This window comes from Drosophila santomea, chromosome 2R (assembly GCF_016746245.2).
Source record: "Drosophila santomea strain STO CAGO 1482 chromosome 2R, Prin_Dsan_1.1, whole genome shotgun sequence".
Classification (NCBI taxonomy): domain Eukaryota; kingdom Metazoa; phylum Arthropoda; class Insecta; order Diptera; family Drosophilidae; genus Drosophila; species Drosophila santomea.
Window position 1 is genome coordinate 16,780,537 of NC_053017.2, and position 24,483 is coordinate 16,805,019.

General features: G+C 45.9%; 3 protein-coding genes across 4 annotated transcripts; 2 read left to right on the forward strand and 1 right to left on the reverse strand.

Annotated features, from left to right (window-relative positions):
- Nucleotides 1-1,400: 1,400 nt before the first annotated feature.
- LOC120447186 (protein N-terminal glutamine amidohydrolase) lies at nt 1,401-7,144 on the reverse strand. 2 transcript variants are annotated; one of them, XM_044005904.1, is made up of 6 exons: nt 6,477-7,144; nt 5,924-6,411; nt 2,922-3,075; nt 2,559-2,707; nt 2,365-2,489; nt 1,401-2,300 (listed from the first exon to the last, which is right to left on the reverse strand). In XM_044005904.1, exons 2-6 carry the CDS (start codon nt 5,980-5,982, stop codon nt 2,170-2,172), a joined length of 618 nt encoding a protein of 205 aa, XP_043861839.1. In that variant the 5' UTR covers nt 5,983-6,411; nt 6,477-7,144; the 3' UTR covers nt 1,401-2,169. The 2 variants fall into 2 exon arrangements, with proteins under 2 accessions (XP_043861839.1, XP_039484609.1); XM_039628675.2 differs by having other exon boundaries at nt 5,924-7,144.
- A 1,379-nt stretch (nt 7,145-8,523) lies between these two features.
- LOC120447183 (solute carrier family 2, facilitated glucose transporter member 8) lies at nt 8,524-11,934 on the forward strand. Its single transcript, XM_039628671.1, has 4 exons — nt 8,524-8,737; nt 9,685-10,183; nt 10,255-10,563; nt 10,765-11,934. Exons 2-4 carry the CDS (start codon nt 9,721-9,723, stop codon nt 11,559-11,561), a joined length of 1,569 nt encoding a protein of 522 aa, XP_039484605.1. The 5' UTR covers nt 8,524-8,737; nt 9,685-9,720; the 3' UTR covers nt 11,562-11,934.
- A 2,965-nt stretch (nt 11,935-14,899) lies between these two features.
- Nucleotides 14,900-15,965, forward strand: LOC120447187 (ras-related protein RabY-like). The gene is made up of 2 exons (XM_039628676.1): nt 14,900-15,350; nt 15,422-15,965. Exon 2 carries the CDS (start codon nt 15,728-15,730, stop codon nt 15,962-15,964), a length of 237 nt encoding a protein of 78 aa, XP_039484610.1. The 5' UTR covers nt 14,900-15,350; nt 15,422-15,727; the 3' UTR covers nt 15,965.
- Nucleotides 15,966-24,483: the final 8,518 nt, after the last annotated feature.

Here is a 24,483-nt window from a genome sequence, read left to right on the forward strand (position 1 = left end):
TAATCTTAGCTCTCAACGAATGTGTGCATTGAATGGGTGGCATTTTGGAGGGTTTTCGAAGGACAACCCATGGATTTGAAACCACTTGCAGCTAGCGGGCTTGAATGCGGATTCCGGATGGAGGAGGAGGATGAAGTGGTTAGTTTGATCTGGTCTGCAATCGGAGGTTGACTATCCTTTGGTTGCAGATGGATCTGAATCTGAATCAAAGGCGGCTGCGGGTTACCATTGTTTGCGTTTATGCTCAGTTGCGTTTTTGTTCAGTTAAATATGTATACTTATGTAAAAAAGAGTAAAAAGACGCTCAGTTTACACGCTGGCGCCAAAACTTAATGATTAGCTTATAGCTATATATATATATATATATATATCTGCCCGTTAAATATCTATGTATTCTGCGCGAGATGCCCAATATTGTTAATATGCCATGTTATCGGGTGGTAGTAGAAAATTGGAAGAGAAAAAGAGTGGCGCATATGCTAAGTTACACGATAAGTATGCTCTATCTATGTGTCTAATTATAATTGATTTTTACACACTTTATGCAATCGCTTGCTTGGTGTTCCTTTTAGCGATAAACAACTGTCGATGGACGATAGTTTGCCATCGATAAATACAACTCAGGGGTAATCGTATAAATATACTCGTATGTATAGGTATCTATCTAATCGCAGATACTTTGAGAACATTGAGAAACGTTTCGAGTTTTTTTTGGTTGTTTGCTAGAGTTGTATAATTAAGAGTTTAGGTTTAACTTTGAGACTTTTGCACAGCATTTATTTTTATACATTCTCGTTTATGTTCTAGATATTCATATGTCTATATGGTATTCCCCATACAATTACAAGTCGAGTAAAAACCTTTCTATACGAATCCAAAATCAGAAAATCAAAAATAAATGCGAGTTTCGTTAACTAATTCGAGTCAAAAGGTTGGAAGCCAAGCAATAAACAATCGAAAAAGTCTACAGGGACACTCTAAGGACATGATAGACAGGGTGTTCATAAAGGAGAGGAGGTTTTTGAAGAGGAGCTTCAGCTACCGTAGGGCGTATAATGAATCAGTCTTTGCGCGTCACAAGTCATTAATCGAAGGGGAAACGATACGATAAGTATATCGAAATCAACGCTAAGCGGGGTTCGGATTTTCGGATTTCCGGATGTGGGTCTGGGATTTGGGATCTGGGATCTGAGGTCTCTAATGTGGATTCGGCTGGGGATCCTCGGGCATACAAACCGTACAAAAACTAGCTAGATACAAACATACAATACAATACAATACAATACGTTATTAGTATTATCATCGATTCGATTAGCATCGATTTGGTTTCCGTTGTATACAAAGTAGATAATATTCGAATTACAATTATAATTGCGGTACGAGTACGTAATTAGTGTAAGTACGATAAAACAAGTTAACAAGCTTTAATGCAATTATCCGCCTCGAATTCGAGACGAGGCTAACGTGAGTTTAGAGTAGAGTGTAAGTTACAGTTAGGTGTTGTGGGTTAGCTTTGAGCCTAGCCAAAAATTGAATTACATAAACGAGAGCGTAGCATAGTATGCAAAGTGGTAGTAGATCCATATCCATATTCATATCCTTATCCATATGGTGGTGCTGCGAATATCCGATCAGATGTCCGCCGGCCGCCTTGGTGCTTCTCCATTTCGCTTAGGTTTAGAGTTACAAAAAGTACACGGAGGATATAACGAATAAAAATCTCTTCTCTGCCCTCGGCTATCATATATATATGTATGTGTGGTTGCTTTATAAAATACAATACAATACAATACAATACGTACAGTAAAAAATGTATAATTAGATTTATAATTTCTTTAGAATTGAAGTTCAATGCATAAAAACGCCAAGAGCTGCGTGGCGCCAGCGTTTTAACCCTCTTCTGCACTTGATCTCTGTTAACCTGAATACAAAAATACATTATCATAAATATATTTATATGTCGCGTGTATATGTATGTATGTATATGTATGCAATTGGTAATTAACTGTCTGGTAACGACAACGACAAAACGATTTCGATACGGATTTGTATTTGCATTTGGATGTGGTTGAGTTGCTGGATGCGTTCTGCATCTGTGGGCTGTTGGATACATCGGATTCGCGATCCGCCATTCTAGATTCCCAAATACAGGATCCCCAGGCTCTCCATCTACTTGTTGTTCTGCGCCATCACATGTGGCGACTTGTAGAAGTTTTGCACGAACTCCGACAGGCTGTAGACCGCTCCAGGACCTTTTCCTGCACTCATGCAGATGAAGTCCCCCAGACAGTGCATGTTCGCTATTGGGAAAAAGGCATTTTTATGGCACTTTCTTCACCGATTTACCAATTCACAGATACGTACAGTTGGAGAGTATAGGTGGATAGGAGGGCGGTGGCTTGATCCAACTGCCATCCGGCCGACGCATGTGACGCCGATCCGATGAGAACTCAATGAGATATGTGTCTGCGGGTATGACTCTGAAGAATCTGTTCAACAAATACACACAAAACTGATGATCACGCTATATCCCTATAGGTATCCCTAAGGCGTCTCACCTGTGGTGCTCCGGACGCAGGGCCAGATCGGAGCGGAACGTCTCCGTCACGTACTTGTGGAAATATGTGGGAAAGGGCAGTGTGGTGTCCAGATCGAACACCAAACAGCGATTCAGCAAGGGATTGTGTATGAAGAAGACGTGGTAGTCCTGAAAGATTTCAAATGAAGCCATGAGTAAAACTTTCTATCTTGTTTATGAGAGCTATTCCATATTTAGTAGATCAAATGTTAAATAAAACGCAGTTTATAGGAGATGCGTAGGTATCAACGTACAACTTTCTTATAGTTTCTAATATTGTAACAGCACTCAGATGGCTGCAGAATGAATTTGGACTATCTTACGTTGTGCTTCATCGACTTACCCATATCACAACTTGATCGTCGCCGCGTCCTGCCTTCTGGCGCCAAAGGGGCACGGTGCGGCCCTCGTTGGAGACGAAGACGGCGTAGCACTTGGACAGCTCCTCCGGCCGCGTCCGCTTCACCTGCTCGCAGAGCTTCCACACGTTCTCCTCGCTGCGGGGGAAAACCAGAGGGGCTTAGCAATCGATAGATGCAAGATGCTCTACAGCGAGATTAAGTCCCACAGTCACAGTCGCAGTCGCAGTCACAGTCCGAGTTTCAGTTCCAGTTCGGGGCTAATCCCTGCACGAAATGTCAAGTGGCTTAACTGATGCTAACCTTTATCAGCAACAGGCCGCCTGCCTCGTTGGCATTATAATAATCGATTTTTCTTGGCACGCGGCTGACTTGGCTCTTGGCTTTTGGCCCGTGCCACTTGCCACTTGCCAGTTCAGTGTTTATGGCTCTTTGGAATAAATTCCAATCAATTCGCTTGCCACACAATGTTGCTCGCATGTTGGGCGGCCTCAGGTGCATGTGAGTGGGGCATTAAACTAGGTGGCACAACAAAGGCAGTCATATCAACAGTAACAGGTATAACAAGGACTGGATTGGGTGGTCTGAATTGTGAATTGGTTGCAGGTGGCAGAAGGAAGGTGGCACAGCCCACTCAAGTGGCGCGGTCAAAAGTCGCGACTGAAAGTGGATCCCGGCAATATCGTGAGCTGGCGTTATTAATGCCGCCGGGCTGAGATTGCTTCAAAGTGCCCGAAAGGCAGTGGTTCAGTTGGTGGTGGTGGTAGGCTGGTTGCAGCCAAGACCCAGTTTGAGTGACTTGCTCAAACGCACACCGAAAGAAATCGCATTAAGTTTTGAATACTTCATTTAAGAAGGCATAACAAGGATATTTCGCTTGGAATTTTAAATACTTTGAAAGTCAAGAAATACCTAAGAATATGCACAATAAATTTCTTTGAAAAATGTTTTAAAACAACCATCTATGAGTGCGCAGTGGGGGAAATGCCAGAAGGCAGTGTCTGAAACTTGCGGGCCGCCGCAACACGCGACCCACAGATGGCGCTGCTGTGGTGTGTATGCCGAGGAAAGCGAGGCAAATGAGGCAAACGAGAGCGGTGGGTTTTCCAGAGTTTCCCTGGAAGGAGAGATGAATCTGAGTGCAAATGTGAGTGCGCGAGCAGTTGCGAATTAATCAATGAACATGTCCTGCGGGAGAGGGGGTCAGAGATGTGGGTGAATGTTGGGTGAATGTTGGGTGGTATGAGGTCAGAGAACGCAACGACATTTTATCTGGCCATGTAAATGGGTGTGCGTGTGTAAAAACTTTTTTATGTTCTGCGCCTTTTACTTGATATTTTTTGCCGCTTTTCTGTGAGTGTGGTTGTGTGTGTGTGTGGGTGGCAGAACATAAAACTCATATCACGCGCCAGGATAAACAAGTCCCCGCCGCCAATTCATCGGGGGACCGCCTGCCAAGTTGCCATTACTTAGTGCTCGTCGCCGCCATTGCCGCCATTTTTGCAATTAGCATTTTAAATATTGCATCAACGCAGGGAAATGCCACATAACACATAAGCACATACATATAAATATGTATGTATGTAGATACATATGTACATAGTGTGGAGTAGTACAGTGTGTGTATTGTTTAATTTTTGCTTTGGTTTTTCGAATGTTTTTGTTGTTGGTCGCTCGGTCGTTTGTTTTATAGTCGAAACGCGCCTCTCGCATGTGGCCATAAAAACGAAACCCCATCCTGCGCCCGTCCTACCGCACACGCACACAGATACAGCGCACACCACACACCAACACAGCAACACACACCAACACAGCAACACATCAACACACAGCAACACAGTGGAGTGGAGTGGCACGCTGTTCTTGCTGGCAGACATGACCGTTTGACCTAATTTCTGGAGCTGCGCAGCGCCAAGCGGCGCCGCATCAGGATTCTCAGAAACAGGATTCGAAGGCGGGAGGCCAGAGGGTCGCAGGACTCGCAGGACTCGAAGGACTCACAGGAGTGAGTGGGTAATGAGCGAATTTGAATGCAAAGCGGGGCACGCCGACGACCGATGAGGAGATGGAGCTGGAGATAGAGCTGTAGGTGGAGGAGGAGGAGGAGCCACGAAATAAGCGATGGGATAATGAAAACCATCCGAAAAGGAGGCGGCACAGGACGTGAAGGACATGGCAGCGTGTAACGGCGAATGTTGTTGCCAAAAGAGATAACGCACAAAAATAAAATATACATAATTAAAAGAAGAAACTCCCGTCCGCTGGGACTGGCCAGGCATGCGATGATAATCATTCACACAAGTGGCCAAGGCAGCGGGTATCATTTGCATCGCTGACTAAGTTTGCCTCTCTAACTACAAACGGTGGTCGCTCGCTAAGGTAACCAAGTTTAAGTTGAAGTTGAAGTTTAAGTACAAAAGCATTTGCTAGGACAATACAAATAGGAATAATGATATTTTAAAGCTGCGTTAAAGTATTACGGATATTATAAAGCATTTGTTATAATTCCATCTTTAAATCTTGTAAACAGCTTTTTTGTTTATCTTACACTGATGTGGGATTATGAATTTCTAAATAGCAAAATGGGCCTGTGTTTTATAGTGGTAGATTGCTATTCTATAACTTCTATTAGAGTGAATAGAAGAACCTGCTGCTATGTCGCATTTAGCGAGCGCGCACTGTGCTCAGTTTATTAGGCTCAGGCGTATTCCCCACAGCTCGGCACTTTCCCCTGGGAGCTAGCCCACATTGTACATATTATGGCCATGAGCTGCGCTGCCAGCGTGTTAATATTCAGGTGCTGAAGGCTGGGTGAATGATTTCGGCTGCCTAATGAAAAAGTTTTCCATCTCCGTGGCGGTGCTCTTGTTGTTGTTTTCGTTTGTTGCTTGTTGTTTGTCGTTGCTCGCTGGCTGTTGCTTTTTGTTCCCGCCCATGGGCATCGACTTGGACATGGCCATGGGCATATACATATGTATATACTCACCAGTAACAGGACACGTAGGAGCAGTCCGCTATTTTGGGGAAGAGGAAGTCCGTGGTCATCTTGATGCGCTTCGGGATCTGTGGTGCTGCTGCTTCTGGTCGCCTCTATTGCTATTGTGGTTGTCGCTATGGCTGTGGGTATCCTTGTGGCCAGGAGCTGTGGGTGGGTAGCCGGGGAGGATATGGATATGGATATGGAGATGGCGACGGAGCTAATTGTCACTGGGGACTGGGAGATTGCACGAGACACAAGAGGAGCGGTATAGAATCACTGCATTATGCGCCGCTGCCTGGACAAAAGCAGGTTGTGTGTATCCGTATCTGTAAGCGTAATCTGTATCTATGTCTATGCGGTGGCATCGGAGGCTGCTGGACGCTGGCTAATCCTTATCCCGATCCTGCTCGTGGCACTGGCACCCACTCGGCGTCATTCCTCCATTCCCACGGAGGCTGCAATCCTGATGCGATGTGATGCGATGGTAGAGACTCCTGTGTTTTTATATTTTTGTTATTTCTCCTGTCTTTTTCTGGCTTCCAGGATGCTGCTCACTCACACTTGCACACACTAACACCGACACATACACATGCACTGGGGCTCTCTCGCAAAGGAGCCGATTTCTCGCTTTCGCTTCGTTTCGTTTGGTTTCGTTTCGTTTTGTTCCGTTTGGTTCCGTTTTCGATTTTTGCGAATCAAATTATGCTAAGGAGCCAAGGAGACAAGGAGCCAAGGAGCTCAGGAGCAAGCAGCTCAGCAAGGATGCTTCGGCTGGAGCTTTTATCCCTTTTCCAGCAGCTCCTCTTTTCACTCGTTTCGGGATCGCACACCTGTCCACAAAACAAACGCGCTCATCCCCCGCACAATTTTCTGTTGCACTGCAGCGGGCGTGCGGGTGAGTTGAGGTGAGGTGAGGATTGGGGGGATGTTGGGATTGGGGGGCTGGCCAGGTGACTGAGCCTGGGGCAACACGCACTCAGCGACCCGTGGAGCTTGTATCTCAGCCGTGGAATCTTTTTATCTGAAGCTGGAGCGAATCCTTGGAGGCTGCAAGCTGCGTGCGTTTTTCCCTCTGTCAGCTTTTCCTTCTCCTTTTCCGTTCCACGCTCTGGTGGTGGCTTTTCCGCTTTTTTTCTTTCTTTCTTTTTTTTTCAGCTCGGCGCACTCCGCTGCGTGTGTTGTGTACGCGTTCCCGAGTTCGCACAGTGTGACCCACGTTGCTGCGTGCCGGAATTCCAAGCTGCCAAGTTCTGTGGATGATGCGAGAAATGAACGAGTTCTGCTTTCCACTGAACCGAAAGCAAAAGCGCGCGCGATTTGAAAAGCATAAGAGTTAGCGAAAGTTTGATGTAATTAAAGAAGTATTCCTAAGACAAAACAAAATGTATAAATAGGCAAATGTGTCAAAGTTCCTAAAAGTAAGCAAATATAATGATTTTAAAGATATGAAAATATATATGTGAACAATTTTACTGAATTTTGTGTTATTTATTTTAAAATATCTTTATTGCAAGCTAGTTTTTCTAACTAAAAAACATTATTTCTAAAAAACCTTTAATTCAAAAATTCGAAAATTCGAAGCTTTCCAATAAGCAAATATACCTACTAGATTGCAACATATCCAATAAGAATCCAACTAAGCGAAGCAAGCCAACAGTGCTGCCCATCGCATGCAGACTAAAGTTATCAGCTATGAAGCACGCTGTGCATTACTCACTGCTGGGAAATGCAGAGCAAGCTGACACCAGCTAATTGCTACAGAGCGCTTCAACGGTTTTTCGAATTACTTTAGATGTCAATAGCAAAAGCAAATATTTGTTGCTAACACCTCCGTTAATAATCGCTATCTAATCACCCGTGATTGCTCGTGATGCTCAATTAAAGGCACGCAATTTTGGCCAAACCAATTAGTATTGTCTCATTTTTACGGCACTCGACAAATATTGCGGCAGGCAAAGCGAAAGACCTTTCGTTCGATAAGATAAATCTGAAATCTGCGCAGTCCGTTGTGCAGTGTTGTGCCATTGTAAATGCCACTTGAGAACACTTCCTCCACACCCAGGCGATGATGATGAACGCACCGCGAGTTAATCGTCGAAACTGATAAGCGGCATAATATCTGCGCTATACCAGTATATATGACAGGTTGACTTAACTCACCCAGATCGGCCAGAAATGTGATGTTTAATGGTTACTTAATGTTCCGTTCCGTTCCGAGCCCACCAAGCCGATAAGGACACAATCGGAGAGGGAAATGAAGGGCGCATATGGCAAAGTGCATCGGCATATTGTCAACCCTTTCCCTTTTCCCATTCAGTCACTCAGAATCGAAACGAATCCAATCCAATCCAATCCGATCCGATCAGCATTACGCCCATTATCAGCGATCAAAGCGATCAAAGCGATCAAAACGATCATGACACACATTAAGGCAAATCTATCGGCGGGATGACGTTCCTAGATGGCGGTATACCACCAGTACTCCATACCGCTTTATCGCCTGTCTGTGTTCACGAGAGAGAGCGAGAGAGAGAGAGAGAAGGCGGCGATGAAATCCGTATAGTTTGGGGACTCCAACGTGGCAAGCGGCATTCAGTTGGCTCCAGCGCTTTACCGTCGACGGGTTCGCTCAGCTCAGCATCGTTTAGCTCCGCTAGCATTTCAGATTTCAGATTTAAGCACTTGGATCCATCCATCGAGTCACGACATCTTTTTTGGTGAGCGGCGCAGAACCTGTTTTCCCAGCCTCGTGGATATTTGGGCAGCAGGTTCTCTTGAATCCATCCAGTGAAAATCCCAGCGCAACTTCTTCACACAAAAGTAAGTGTTCCCCGATTCCGAATGGAATCGTCTGCCATGCGGATTCATTGAATCTTAATTGGCATCGATTGATCAAAGCAACGCGCCCTACACCACATTGGGATCCACAAACAAACGAACACTTAGCATCACTCGCATCAGCTGTGGCCCAGTCCCACTTTCCATACCCAGTGGACAGCGAGGGAGCAGGGTCAACAATCGCCGCACTTCTTATCGCCTGCACTTCTAGTTGTTGGTACGCGTATTAGCTACATAGCTGCCGATGGCAAGGCCATCTTCGAGGCGCAATCATAAAAGTAATAAACTAGAAAACAGCGGAGGAGCGTCAGATGCCCACAGCGAACTGAGAAATACCCTTCCAGAACTTACGTTTAACTTAGTCGACTTCACGTGGGAGTAATCCGGTTGTGCTCGAACAAGGAAACAAGTTTATATCTCACGCTCTTGTAATCATAGATATGCTGCATCAAGTGCTAATTAACTTAATAGTTTTAAAAGACATGAAGGTGTTTAATATGTTCTTTGATATGTTTGGCATAATACTTGTTTGCTTTCGGGTTACCATGTCGTTTAGTGATTTAAAACATGAGTAGCCAGTGTTTCTACTTCGCGCGAGAAGTCTGGCCGTAATCTATTGTGTAGCTATAAAGTTATAAAGCAGTTGAGCTAGGCAAATATTAAACCCTATACTTCATACCAGCCTTGTAAACTCTAAGCTTTATGCAAAAGACAAGCAACGAATGAGTAATCAAAAATGATGAATTGTTTGTTTGCTCTTGCCGGGACTACGGCACTTTGAGGCAAATTTGCATTAGCCTTTGTTAGGGCATGGGCCATAACCACTCGGTTAGGGCCAGTTATCTGAGCAGGAAGTGTTTTCCCACCGTGAGAATGCCAGCAAATGCCCGGGGTAAAAGAATCGTTTTCAAATTCTTTCTCTCTTTCAGCGGAGATAAGCGAATTCTTGCCCGCCAACGAACAAAATGGATGAGCAGCATCGGAACCTCAATCAAAATGGCAGCGAATCCAATGGCAAGCAGGCCAGGATCGTTTCGGGATTGGATCGACCGCTGAAGACGCCTCCGCCTGGCGAACAGACAAGGGCAGTGCGGCGCCAAGTGATCGCTGTTATCCTGGCCAACGTTGGTGTCCTCTCAACGGGCATGACCCTGGCCATGCCCACCGCCACTCTCCACCAGCTGAAGGACGTGACGGAGCCAGTGCATCTGGACGATTCGCAGGCTTCCTGGTTCGCATCGGTCAACGCTCTGTCCGCTCCTCTGGGCGGCTTGCTGTCCGGCTTTTTGCTGGACAGGATCGGCAGGAAGAGGTCCCTGATCGTGCTCAATGTGCTCACCATTCTTGCCTGGATTCTGCTGGCCACACCCAGTGAGAGCGATGGAATAGCCTTCTTCTGGCAACTCATTGCCGCACGATTTATACTGGGTAAGTCGAACATCCTTAAGCAGATATTTGTTATGTAGAAGGAGTATTATTTGATGTTTGAATATTTGTAGGTGTTGGCATGGGACTGGCCAGTGCGCCACCAGGAGTCTATGCAGCCGAAATCAGTGTGCCCAAGACGAGGGGCAGTCTCATACTGGGCACCTCCATTTCAGTGGCCGGTGGCATCACGATTCTCTACGGGATCGGCTACTGCATCCGCGATGACTTCCGCCTGATTGCCCTCATCTGCTGTGGCTACCAGCTGGTGGCCCTGCTCTGCGTGCTGCCACTTCCGGAAAGCCATTGCTGGCTTCTGTCCAAGAAGCGGGTGACGGAGGCGAAGAGATCCCTCAACTACTTCCGTGGATTCAACAAATCGGGTGAGTTATCTGCTGACTCTGACCTTGAGGAAAAATAATGACATGACAAACAAATGAAAGTCAAGTAGAGCTTTCTATCAAACCGAGCGATCAAATAATGATAAACATGAAATTGAAATCGCTCAAGAGCTCCCGCGTAAACACATTTCATTTGAAGATTAATATAGAACGGATTGTATAATGTTTGTATTTCTCCCACAGATGAAATCACCCATCCCCTGGTGCTCGAAGAGTTCCAGCTCCTGCAGAAATCGCTGCAGCAGAGGAACGCCGCGGTGAAGGAGTCCTTCTTGCGGAGTCTGCGCGAACCGGAGGTCTACAAGCCACTGGTCATCCTGATGAGTTTGTTTGCCTTCCAGCAGCTAACCGGGATCTTTGTGGTCATCGTGTTCGCCGTGCAAATTTCGCAGGAGGCGGGCATCGAAATCGATCCCTTTATGTGCGCCGTGCTCATTGGTTTGGCTCGCTTGATCACCACCTGCCCAATGGGATACATCCTGGAGTTGTGGGGTCGTCGAAGGGCCGGTATTATCTCCACTTTGGGCATGTCCGTGTGCATGTTCCTGTTGGCGGGACACAGCCAGAACGATTTGCTCAAGGAGGTTCCATATCTCCCGGTGGTGTCCATCGTGGGCTTCATTGTGCTGAGCACCCTGGGCCTTTACACCCTGCCCTTCTTCATGATCTCAGAGCTTTTTCCGCAAAAGGTCAGAGGGCCCGCCTCAGGACTCACCGTGGCCGTGGGCATGTTCATCTCGTTCGTGGTCCTGAAGACCTATCCGGGCATCAAGGAGTACCTGGGAATGTCGAGCTGCTTCATCTTTTTCGGGGTCATGGCTCTGTTTGCCCTGATCTTCGTTTATCTCGCCCTTCCGGAGACCCGTCGTCGAACGCTGCTGGAGATCGAGGAGCAGTTCCGATCGGGTCGCAGTCGCAAGTCTCAGAATCAGGCGGATGTGGAAATGAAGGAGGTCTTTGTTCGAAAGCCGGAGGAGTAGTGAGATGAGATGAACTAGCTTAAGTAGATCCCGTGAAGTGCTTAGTACTGTGATAGACTATTAGCAAACGCAACCAGACAATAAGAAAAGTAAGATGGACATCTGGATTCTCCATGGGTGCTAGAGTAAAACATCTTAAGATCGAACTAATTTGTAAAATTTCTTGAATGTAAACTAGCTTTCGACATTTTAGATTAAATCTTAAGTCGATCAATCACTGCTATGCCTAATTTAAGTCAAGGAAATTATTTAAATAGAATTTTGAAAATGTTTTACCAATATAAATATACAACATTTTTGGTGCCACAACATAGGATTATGTTACCAACGCCAAATAAATTCTCGTTTTAATTTGAATAGATAACAATAATAAGTGAAGCATTCCTTGAGTATATTTTGTTTACTTTGAGTAAGCAGCGTGGAATCAAGTAGATTAAGTCACCCTAGAAGCGGACTGTTCGCTGATAAGAAGCTGGTATTTTTACCTGCTCACAAACACATTTAAACTAACTCACCTTCGCACACCGATATTTTCGAGCACCTGCTCTCTACAAAGTGATATAAATTAGTAGCACGCATTCCGATTTCCCCTCTCACCTCGATCTAAACTCTCAATCAATCACGGAACTCAATCAGAACGCTGTTCTCTGTGAAAGTCAAGTTCGTGGCCAACGTCATTCGTTTTACGATCGAAGAGAACGAGTATGAGAATGGAAATCAACTTTAGTGCCAACGAGAGCTACATGAAAAGCGTAGCTGGTTGTGTGACTTCGATTTCCATATTAAGGCTAAACGAGTATGCAAACTTTTGTAGGCGCGTCCGATTTACACAGAAACGAATACAACATTTTAATTAGCTACATGTTGGAAATGAGAACTAGTGAACGAGTAGTTTCAAGAACTTGGAAGATATTTTATAAACCAGTCAGAAATGTTTAATTTTTTAGCTTTTGGCTTGTAATTAATTAAAGCGTAGCAGCGGCAATTGCCAGCAATTAGATGCCGATCTGCTTTATGGTAATGTTAATGGTAATGGTAATATCCATAATGACGACTGCTGCAGACAACTGGCTGCAAGTCTGGGCCCGAAAACCGAGCCCTACATTATGCCATCGGCACTCGAGAAATGATGGAAAAATCTGTTCTGCTTTGGTCGTTAACGAGCAGGAGTTTCGGCAGATTCTTCGTGATGCGTGTGCCTCGAAGAATTTCAACTCGCTGCAAGGAGCGCGTTAAAAGCGCATTCTGCTCAGCCATCCGCCTTCCAGTTCCTGCCCCTTTCGTTCCTCAAACTGATTCACATATCAACACTTGCAGAAAAACTATGTACAAACTATGTATACAAATCAAAACATAATCGCAGGTAAGGTTTATAGATAGTGATTGCTTGAAATATCGAGTCCGCTATTAATTCCTATTAATATATAACTTTATAGGGTATATTCACCCTTCTACTCTCCATGTAGCCGGTTCGAAAGCAGATCTATATAAACATACAATTTTTTCGCGGTGCATCACGTGGTTTGCTTGAGGCGTCGAGGCGTACGTTTATGTAATTATAATAAGTTTTCAATTTTATGGCTTAATAATGCGGTGGGCAGCGGGCACCAGGCAGGCAGCAGCTCCTCCTCCTCCCTTCTTCCATTCTCCATCTGCACCGGCTCCATCTGTGGCTGGTGCTTGGCCAGGACGAGCAGCTCGATAAGCTCGAGGAGGTGCAGCCATCTCCGGTTGGAGCTGCCCCGTCATTAGGCGACAAGCGTTTAGGCCATGTCAGAAGCGGAGCAGCCGAAAAACGCACAAATTGTTTTGGGGCGATTAAGTCAACAAGACGGCGCTAACATGGACATGGAACATGGAACAAGGAAAGGTTGAATGAACTGATGCTGGACAGGGATAATGCCGAAAATTGATGAGCTGCAAATGTGCGAACATTAAAGTTTCCGCTGGCGATGCGCGGCCCTACCTCCCAGCCTCCTGAGTTCTCGATCCCTTCCAGAGATTTCCTCCTCGTGGTAATCCAAACAACACCTGCCGTGAATTTCGCACTTGGACGCATCAATTACCGGGTGGCGGATAGAAATGTCAGCAGTTAATGGCACGTAACAATTGCTGTGCCAACAAGGAATCGAACAATCGGCGGAGTGGACTGGAGTGGAGTGAAGTGAAGTACCTTTCCCAGCCGCAGTGACATATGCGTAACTCGAAAACAACGGCAATCTGTGCGGTTTTCGGAGGATTCATTTTCATGGACATGCCATGAAGGGGAGGAGGGGTAAGCGGCTATTCAGCGATGTGTAAACCGCATCGGTGTGGTGGTGTGATCATCCTCAGCATCCTTGACGATCATCCCATTGCTGGCTTCTCGGATCTGTCATCATTATCCTCACCGAGCGCAGCAGGACGCGTGTTCGGGGTGGCGACATTGTTTTGTTTTGATTCGTATTTGATTATGTTTATAAGGCAATAAATTAGAAAATCAGCACCACATCCACAACCACAACCACTCGGGCACAGTCCCAAAACTATGACTATAACCGCTTTGTAGCGCTTTGTTCGCAGTGACAATGCAGCGAATCCATTAAACGCGTAATTTATGGTTGGCTCGGGTGCCGCAGTCCTCTTTCAGGCACTTGGGTGGGTCCTGATCTCTTGATCTACCCCTTAGTGGCTCCAGCTCTTCTCCCCCTGCAAATGACATTGTTAAAACGCCCCAAGTGTCTGCAATTTGTTGCTGCACTTAATGTAGTTATAATTTTTAACAGCACTGCACTTTTATCCTGGCTGCAGCTCCAATGCGAGCATTAAGCCCTAACCCTTCGCCTGATCGCCTGAATGCCTGATCACTGGGGCTGATTGCACACCTTGAGCACCCAGCTCGTCAGCAAATTACAAGTACGCCAAAAAGGGGATCGATTGGAGTTCCGTGGTATAAGAGGTATCCGCGGTATCTGCGGATCTGGGGTCTCAGCAGCTGCAAGCTCGGAAAAAAGTGACTATCGCCAGTTTGCGGACTGGTAAATACCTGGTGAAGTTACATTTTAGGTGACTTTAATGGATCACAATATAGATGAACTACATATATTACGTCCTCGCTGCTTTCGTTTCACAGTTACAAACTAGCATGTGCAGAGTGTAAAAACCTCCTTTTAAACTAGTACATGGTTTTTGCAGAGCAGAGGTATTAAATCTTGTTTAAAGCTATTTCTTTGATTTAATATATTTAAAGATTTATATGACTCTGAAATTATTACTTGAAGTGCGAAATTTGTGTCATAACTATATTTCAAGCTGACATACCCCTTTTGATCTCCAGTACGTGGTATAAAATATACACACTCCCAAAAACCGATCATCGCACATCGATCAGCGAGGTGGGCAAAAACCAGAAGTGATTTTTGGCAGCATTACAAATTCGGCAAAGACGCTTGGCCAGAACCTGTGTTTACCATCGACGATCCGATAATCGCCAGGACAGCCGGGAGGTTTGGCCTCACTTTTTAAAGTGTTTGGCAAGGTGTGCGGACTGCCACATTAGCGGGTTTGGTTTGGGCATCAAACCATCAGAGGTGGAAGTCCACTGAAGGGGGATGCTAGCTAGTCAACTCGACAACTCGACAACTTGGCAACTTGGCAACTTGGCAACTTGGCAACTAGTCACCTAACATAGCTTAAGGATGCCCCATTCCGAAACAGATCGAAGGAGAGCGATGAGATGGTGCCAGGAATGCCGCGAGATTTATGAACGAATGGGCGGAGGGCGTTTCCAGCTCAACTGCTGCCCGGTGTGTAAGTACTTTGGGCAAACTTTAATTTTTCAATTAGTCGAGCTACCGTATTTGACTTTTGCTCCTCGCCAGCCGACTTGGCCAGCCATCCAGACGACGACCACCGCCAAAGGGGCCAACGAACTGGATGATCATCCTGGGCTTTTGAGCTGCGATTGCGACTCGAAATCGGACTTGGACCTCAGTAACTCTGGGATTGACTGGACTGGGTCGTAAAAATATTGCATTTAGCAGGCAGAGCGGCGGACGCAAACGCTTTCCGCGTTTTACGATTACGATGGAGCAGCAGCAGCAACAGCAGCATCAGATGCAGAAGCTGCTGCAGAAGTAGATGTAAAAGCAAGAAATGCAGCAACGGATTGGAAGTGCCAAAGTTTTATGGTTACTTTAACACTTTTGCTGGCCTGGTACTTGAGATATGGGAACTGGCATCCGACAACGGGCCATCAGGAGCATCAGCAGCAGGAGGAGGAGCAAGAGGAGCAAGAGGAGCAAGAGGAGCAAGAGGAGCAAGAGGAGCAAGAGGAGCAGGAGGAGCAAGAGGAGCAGGAGCTGAAGAAACTAAAGGAGGAAGTGGTGTGGAGGCCAGGAAACGGACGAAGCTCTATGGCCTAGACAAGCGTATAATTGATTTGGATTCTATGATGTGTGCTCGCCGATTTCCAGAGGCGTTGCGAGCCATAAAACCATAATTACAGTCACATACAAGTGGAAGGGGTGAGATCAAGGAGTTTTGCTGGAGATGGGTTTCGAATTGGGTACGTTCCGTTCCTTTTGTTGCTGGGAGTACATAAAAAGCACTGGAGTTACTTTTCGTTTTTTGGAGATATGTTTTTGCAGATATCCGAATTCTTTTCTGACTAGAAAGTTTAAATTCTCTAGCCTAGCAAAGTTAATAAGCTACAAATTAAAAGGAAGAGCTACAAATCCAAAGCTAAGTATATATAAAACACTTATGAATATCCCGAAGAAAGGATGTTCCTTTGCAAGGGTTCTTTGACTTCAAAGGGATCTCAATTAACTGAGTATTTGGAGCACCCTGTTCCCGCATCGATTATAGTGGCTCAATCTATAATCTGTATGTCCTTTGGCACACACATCCTATCATTAGCCTGTCAGCGGTTTGAGCTTCGCTGTTTGCCTTTGCCTCTGGCGTGTTTATTGTGTTTGATCAAATAATTTCTGTTTTTATGGCACAATAACTGTCCTGTTCCTCCGCCAGCCAGCAGAGTCCTTTAAGTGCCCAGTCGCCCTTTCTCCATTCCATTCCTGCTGTATTATCCTGCTCCCAGCTCCTTGGTCTTCCTCTTGCCTTTTCAATTTAGCCATAATTATGTCAGACATTTAATTTATCGCAAGCAAAGGTTCTCGTCCTTCCGCCGCCTCTTCTTGCACGCAAACTTTTGGGCCAGGACTCACCCTCAGTGGATGATGCCTTTCTTCGCCGGCCAGAAGAACTCTCTCTCTCCGCCTTTTGCGTCGGCCATTTTGTGAGTGCGTCAGGGTTCAGTGGAGCGCAGGACGAGCAGGACTCACAGGACCCGTCTCTTAATGTGAGAAAATGTTACAAGTCCGCCAGCGCCGCCAGCAAAGTCCTGTCAGAGTTCCTCCCGTAATTGCTCATTTTGCTTATCGGACCGCCCAATCCACGGACTCTGCTCTGCCTGCAGGTGTGGAGTGTCCAGCTCAATAAAACCCTGTAAACTCTATAAAAATTTCGATTTGTGGAAATTGCGTTTTTATTAATTGGCTCTGACATGCCAGTCACTGGAGTGTCCCAGTTTTCCGTTTTCATTTTTATGGCACTCGAGAAAATCGCGTGCCCTTTGTCCACCTACAAGTCGTCCTTTTCGAATGGGAATGGGGCGAAATTACGGCTGTTTGTGCGACTCCTGAAAAAGGTACATTATCCTTAGATCGTTTTTATCTTATCGTTTGTCGGCAACTGTTTACAAAATTGCCCGATTGTTTTTCGGTTTCATTTTCGGCCACGCGCCTGCCTCCTTGAAGCAAGGTGCAACAGGATCCGAGAATGCGAGGATCCGGGCATCGGGCATCGGGTATCGAGATGCAGGAGGCAGGAGCCAGGAGGCGAGGCTGCAATGCAACCTGCCTGACTGCATCCATCATCGCGTGGCAGCAATGCTCATGATTTGAGGCACATGCGTAACCTGCGCCAATTTGGCGACCCGCACACACACCGAACACTGAAATCGCCTTTGCCTCTACTATATATATAAATATCTGTTCCTTATTTCATTTTTTGTCCCTTTTTTCGGACAATTTTCGGGACTTGGCTTGCATCTGCTGATTGCAAGGAACGGGTGCCCCGAAGCGAACCCTCAATTAGGCCGCCCCTGCAATTAGAAAATATATTCCATACCAGGCTACGTTTTTACTTTTTCCCCTCTCTGCGTCTTGAAGAAACGCCAAAAAATAAAAGTAGCAACAGCTAATTTGCCGCAGGTTTGGGGCAGCTAATTTCGCATTAGATGGGCGCCCACGCTACAAAGTCGCAGTTTTTGCTCGATTCCCAGGCGCATTCCAGCGGGCACCGCTCATTAAGGACCATGAAATCTAGACTCTGCCCCGGAGTCATTCCCGCAGACTGACCTCCAGGCACGAGCCGCCCAGAAATACGGCTAACAGCTAACAAATCGGGAGCAGCTTCTGTTTACCTCGTTTTTTATTCGGCATCCCATCTAATGATTTGGTGGCACGCATCTTGGAATGCGACGCCTTTGGCTGGATGAGTTCGCCATAATTTGATTAGGCAAAAAGCTGATGTGGGTGTCAGTCCGTCTACCAGCCTCTCCGCTTCCCCCAACTCCCCTTAACAACAAAAAAACCAGTCCCAAATCATATCCCAACACGAACTGGATTCCATTTCAATTACAAGTTAAGCGAGTGTAAGTTCTGCGATTGCGATCGCATTCGGGCGCGTGGTAAACCAAGTCAATCGGAAGAAGTTAAGCCGATTGTCCCGCCCCCTTTTCATTACAGCCCGTTTTTTGCACCCCTGGCACCCGCCTAATAAAACCGGAGCAAACCCACTTCCGTTGCTCATTTGAATGCCCTTTGATGGAGGGTATGATGAACCTTGGCATAGACTGGTAACCTAGTAAGTTTTCTCTAGAAACTGTCTTGAAAATAGCTGTGAAAACCTACTGCATTTGTATAAACTTAAATAGTGAAAGTATTTTTCTTCATGTTTGGTTGATTCACGTTAATAATTGTGGTATTTAAATGTTTAAAATTTATTTCTAAATAAATATATTTATTTATATACCCTGATCTATTTAACGTATAAAGGATACTTTTTCTATGATTTGCATTCCTTAGCTGCTTTTTCACAGCCTAGCTAAACTATTAAATTTGAATGATTGAACGTATAAAGGGTATTTCTTTGTCGAGTTGCTTCCTTCATCTGCGTTTTCACAGCCCAGCTAAACGCACTTCCCACACAGATTTGTGTGTGTGCGCCTTAATTGGGGCGTAGTTGGCTTTTAGGGCGCGGAGCCGGGGTTTGGGTAATTGCTGCCACTTGAAAGGCTTTGGGTCGCATAATCGCCTTGTCAGATAGGGCAAGACACACGTTGAAGGACCCGCGGAGGGGGTGGCCCATGAACAAGCTCATTGGGCGTTGGGCGTGGCGAGTTGGGTGGGCCAGAGAACAGAGAACAGAGGAAGGACCAAAAGGACCAAGAGGACCGAGGGACCAAAGGACCGAAGGACTCTGTGCCAAAAGAGACGGAGAGAGGTGTGTGTTGATGCCACCACGCACGGTTGACTCGCTTGATCTTATTACGCCGCGCTTGGTTGCCTGGGAAAAGTCAGAGGCAGCTGCTCGGATGGGATGGCTGTATGGCTGTATGGCTGGTAAATGGCAAATGGCAACTGGTAACTGGTTACCGGCAACCCGGCCTTTGTGACAGTTTTATCTCTGGCCAGCAGAAGCTACAGCCAAGCTCTCGCCATCCTCCGGCCATTGAAAAGCTACGCTGAATGGGCCTAAGAATTTCGCATGTTTTCGCACAGGTTTTTGTGGTTTTTGGTGGCAAGTGGATTTGCATACGCCACGCGGCTCCCATAAAACCGGGTTAGGTCTTAGCCAGTCTTAGTGGAGCAGAAGTTTACATTTAGCTCGGCACCCCATTGATTTCCAAGTCATGGCAACTAATTTCCATTTAACATGTTCGGTGCCACGAATGGATCAATAATCCGGACTCCTCCCACGGAACAATCACAAACAATGTGACAGCTTTATCTTTCAGCACCAGTCGCCGTCGCAGTGGAAATCCATTTCCAATTGTGAATGCCGAGCGACAATTGTCGAATTCAATTAACGCCTGCCGCACCACCGAGCGTTACTTAACGCCGCCACCCACCCAACGACCTCCGCCTCCTGGCTTTCCCGCTCCCTCTTCTCTTCTCTCCTCCCCTCTCCACTCCACTCCCCTGGGAGTTTCCAGCGGGTGGGCAAGGACGAGCCGTAGCTGTGGCCGTAGCTGTGGCTGTTTCGCCAGGGTAACGGCTATGCAGTGTCACAATGCGGATGTGGATGTGGAAGTGGATGTGGATGGGGCTCCTTGGAGTGGGATATACACACAGTATCAACACAGTATCTGTGCACCACAGGATGCAGGGGCGGGAGTGAGAGCGTTTGCGTGCTGCGTTGCCTCCGCCGATTGGCCGGAACGTGGCTGCAACGGCAACGGCAACGGCAACGCATCGGCTGCGGAAACGGCCACGGATAAGGCTACGCTCTGGCGCAACGCTCTCTGCCCGGAACTCGCCGACCATCCACACCGACTTCGACTACCACTACTACTACTACTAACCCCAGAGCGTTCGAAGAGCGGAGGCGGGCTGCACGGACGTCATGCAACCGCACAGTGGTGCAAAGTTGCAAGCTGTGATATATATAATATATATATAGTTATATAATCTAACTTGCTGTGTGTTCGTGCTCAATCCATAGAAGTTATTAAAACAAAGCTTCAAGCTGTTAAAGCTGTTGGCTCTGTACTTATATCAAAATCTAATAATATCAATTAATTATATATTGTATCTAACTCATAATATCAATTATTTATATATTGTATCTAACTCATAATATAAATTATTTGTATATTGTTTCTGTTTCAATATAAAATGTAAAACAGCAAGGGGCTCATTTCTTGCTATAAACAACAAGTCGTGAGATGGCATTATGCTTCTATAAGAATTCCTTCAATAATAAGGTTTGAAAGGAGTGCTAACAATTATAAGCCTTTTAAATCACATATCTAGTTTAATAAGCTGCATTGCAGTATAATCCGGATTTTAACTTATTAGTCAACTAACCGCAAAACCAATGTTTATCTAAAAACGCAGCTCCGCACTAGTTAACCTCTATAGTAGCTTTACGAAATGATCCAAACTTCAATGTGCTTTGCCATGCTGTTGAAATCCAGCTGAGCGCCGACCTAGCCCACTAGCCTCTGCACACTTGACCCACTGTGCCCGTGTCGATTTCGCTCCCGGAGGACGTGTCACCTGGCCCCCACCTCTCCTACTGCCGCTGGCCAATGGCAGCTCGCCGTCGGCGCAGCGGGCGACGCATGCGCACCGGGCCAGTTCGGTGATGGGCTCTCATTGGCTGGCGGTGGGCCAAATGGGGCTGGAACCGCCGCGGACGTCGCAGCCGTGAAAAACCGGTTACACCAGAAAAACGCTTCATCCGTGAGTCCGTGAAGGCTTGTGTCAGTGTGTGCGTGCCGCGAACACGCGAGTGTGTGAGTGAGCGGTGGGTTTTTGGTGGCGTTTTGGGCCGCTCTGCTTGGCGGCGCTTCAGTAGAATTTGTCGGCTGATGGACCGCGGGCGAGGCACGAAGCCAACTCTCAACTTCCACTGCTGCTGCCACTGCCACTGCCACAGCCACAGCTATATAGCCACAAAATTTGATCGAATCGATGCGCCGGCACCGCGATTCGCGTGCAGTTAGTCGAATTTTTGACGGTCGAGTGACAAGGTGCGTCGCGTTCCGAACTCCCAAGCAAAAAAAAGAAGAATCATACAGAAACCATTAGCCGTCGCGCCTCTGAACTGAGTAATCGGCCATTATCCGCGGAATAAGCCACACAGTGCATGCAAAACTCGAGCGGAAAGTGTTGTGCTCAAGTGATCAAAGGATTCGCATCCCAGTTATTGGATAGCCGGCAGTTACAGTGCTCTAAGTTTGAGGTGAGCACACCTTTTAAATGATGTACTTCAAAAGTATAACCATCTTGGAAAAATACCCTCTCTAGTGCGTTAATATTAATCATTGGTCTAGCTTTGAGCACAGTTAAACTAAACATAGCTAAGTCCTTTTGAATTGGTACATGTTTAGTGACTTTTCGCTATCCAAATTATGATTGTATAAATTTAGAACTTAGTTTATAGATCGAAAAAGTTTAGAAGAACGTTACGAATTCAGGAAAACATTTCAAATCGAACTACTTAGATTAAGTTATGTAGAATCGGGCATGAAACTAATAAAGTTGCGGTTTAAAGTAGCTGTTGAAATATTCCATAGCACGTTAAAATGAACCGATCAATATTAGATAATTTTGTTTAGGATCTCGAACCTGCTTTATTTAATGAAATTAGATGACTACTTTATTAGTTCACTAAACAGGCTTTTAGCAGCATATTTTGCTGTGTTGGATTTTACGCCAGATGCGTTATCTGGTTTTATACTCGCCACCAGATAAGCTAAATTGAACTTTGTGAAAAGTGCACACATTGCACTTAGAGTGCAGACATATTCTATTTCCTAAAGTGAGTTTTATTCAAACACTTGACAAAAGCTAACGACGATGAGTTATCGGCGTCTTAATTAAGACCCGGTCGCATCCATCGACCTGCCCATAATGACCATCATAAACGATCGTAATCAATTTGTTTGCGCATAATTTGCTTTCTCAACAACTAAATCATTAAATCGAGTCGCTCCCGATCAGGTTGCGGCTTTTTTGAAAGACTTTAATAACGATATTTGCTTATCGTGTTCGACACATCGGTCTCAAGTCCAACCTCGTCCCCTCCCAGACCCTCCCAGACCCTCCACACCTTCGACTGCCTTCGATCGGCTTATTTCTTAATGAACAACGATCTGATCTAACGGATCGAGTCTGAACTGAACTGAACGGAACGGAACCACCAAAACGGGGCGATCTCCATTCAAGCGGCGGCGTTAGTTTCGGCCAAGATTCGATTATTCCAATAATATTCATGTTGTGAATGAAGTGGAAGATGCCACCGGATGGATGGCTAATCCAACGAATTTGCAATGCAAAACTATGGCCAGGCCAATTGAACATCCGCCGCACTAAGATAACTCATTTAAAGCGGCCCAATCGATCGTTGGCCAGATCGATGAGTGACTTTTTGGCCACAGACTTTAGTTTTCCCACGACTACGGCGAGCGACAAAAGTCAAAAATCGTATGCTAATTAATTCTTTGTCATGCCGTCGTTTCTGGCTGCCATTATGGCTCATTGATTTGGTTGCTTTCTAAGCCAAAGCCACCGGCTTTCAGCCATAGGAAACGAGGGAACAAGCCAACTAGCCGTCGGACAACTTACTTAAGCGTGGTCCAGAAAGAGCAAGCTTATCATATTCAAATGGTGAAGCGTACGTTTTATTATAATTTTCTTATTTTAATTAGCGGCTGTTAATGCCCCGGTTCGATCTGGCTTCGATCGATCGATCCATTGATCTGCGGGGGGGCAGGCAGCAGGCCATCCAATAATAAAAAATCAAATCAAGGGACTGGGTTCCGAAACAGAAGCTCGGCCAACCTGTCGGTTCCACTTTCGGTAATCGCACGAATTTAAATTATTGTATGTTTAACTAATTTCTATCGGTTTTTATGTCTGTTCCGCTTGACATGTGCACGTAGCTAATTGAGACTTACGAGCTGAGGACTGTGGAGAAATCGGTAGCACTTCAAGGAGATACTTATACTCGTTAATATACGGGTGCTGAAAACCTGAAACGCGCTTCTCAAGAACCCAGATTAGCCACATCTCTATATATAACTCGCAATTTGGCCCCAAGATCGCATTCAACATTAAAACTGTAGCCGTTGTAGCTCTGGAAAAAACCTTTGCTACGCGTTTACATTTTATAACGCCTTTTTTTTTAAAACTACAGGGGATTTTTCGGTCTCGTTTAAGTACCAAAATTATAGGATCTCTGCTACTTAATATGTTAGATTTACGCCCAATTCTGCAGTATGTTCCAGAAGTAATGCCTGAAATTGAGGTTTTTGTTTCAGCCAGTTACACTTATCTGCATAGAACCCAATAATTGATAATTAACACGTATAGAAGTGGCAAAACAAGCCCAATAGGGGTTGCTACTTGGCCGGAACTATTTAGTTTTGACTGCTCACTGGCCTCGATTGGGCCACAAAAAAAAATAATTCGAGTGAAATGGGCGAGCAGCACGCCAGAGGGGAAATTAACCCTTTCATTGCGGCGGCCAAATTGGATTTGGCCGGAATGTCTATTTCACTTTCTACAAAACCGAGTGGATTGGAATCCTTATCGCACTGTCGGCCAAATCTTGGCCCCGGGCCAACTGCGAACTTTATGGCCTTAACGGCCAGCACGAGTTTCCCGTTCGCGGTGAGTGGTAACCGAAAAACTGAGACGGCGGTGGTGATGGAGACTACTGAGACTGCGACTGCGAGGGTCCAAAAAACCTAATGAACAACTTAATTTCGAGTTCTTTTTTTTTTTCGTTCTGTTTGGTGTTTTTTCCGTTTTTTTTTAATTTCAAAAGGGGGGAGTGTGTGGTGCGTGCGGTGGTTCGGTGGCTTAACACGCGCATTTCGGTGGTTTTACGAGCTGAAAAGCGGCAAAGGGAGTTGGGCGAAGGACTCCGGGCTCGGGCTCGGCAATTAAATCAAATGTGAATTCCATAATAACATGGCCATGACAAAGTGTGTGTGGACCGTCGACCGGCAGTGGCAGTTACAGTTTTTGATTTATACGGTTCTTCATGCCTCTGACAGGCTGGCGACAGGCTCAAATCCTGGCCAAAAAGCACTAAGTAGAAAAAAACAGGAAGCGGAAACCACCGACCGCAAGTTGGTGGTGCT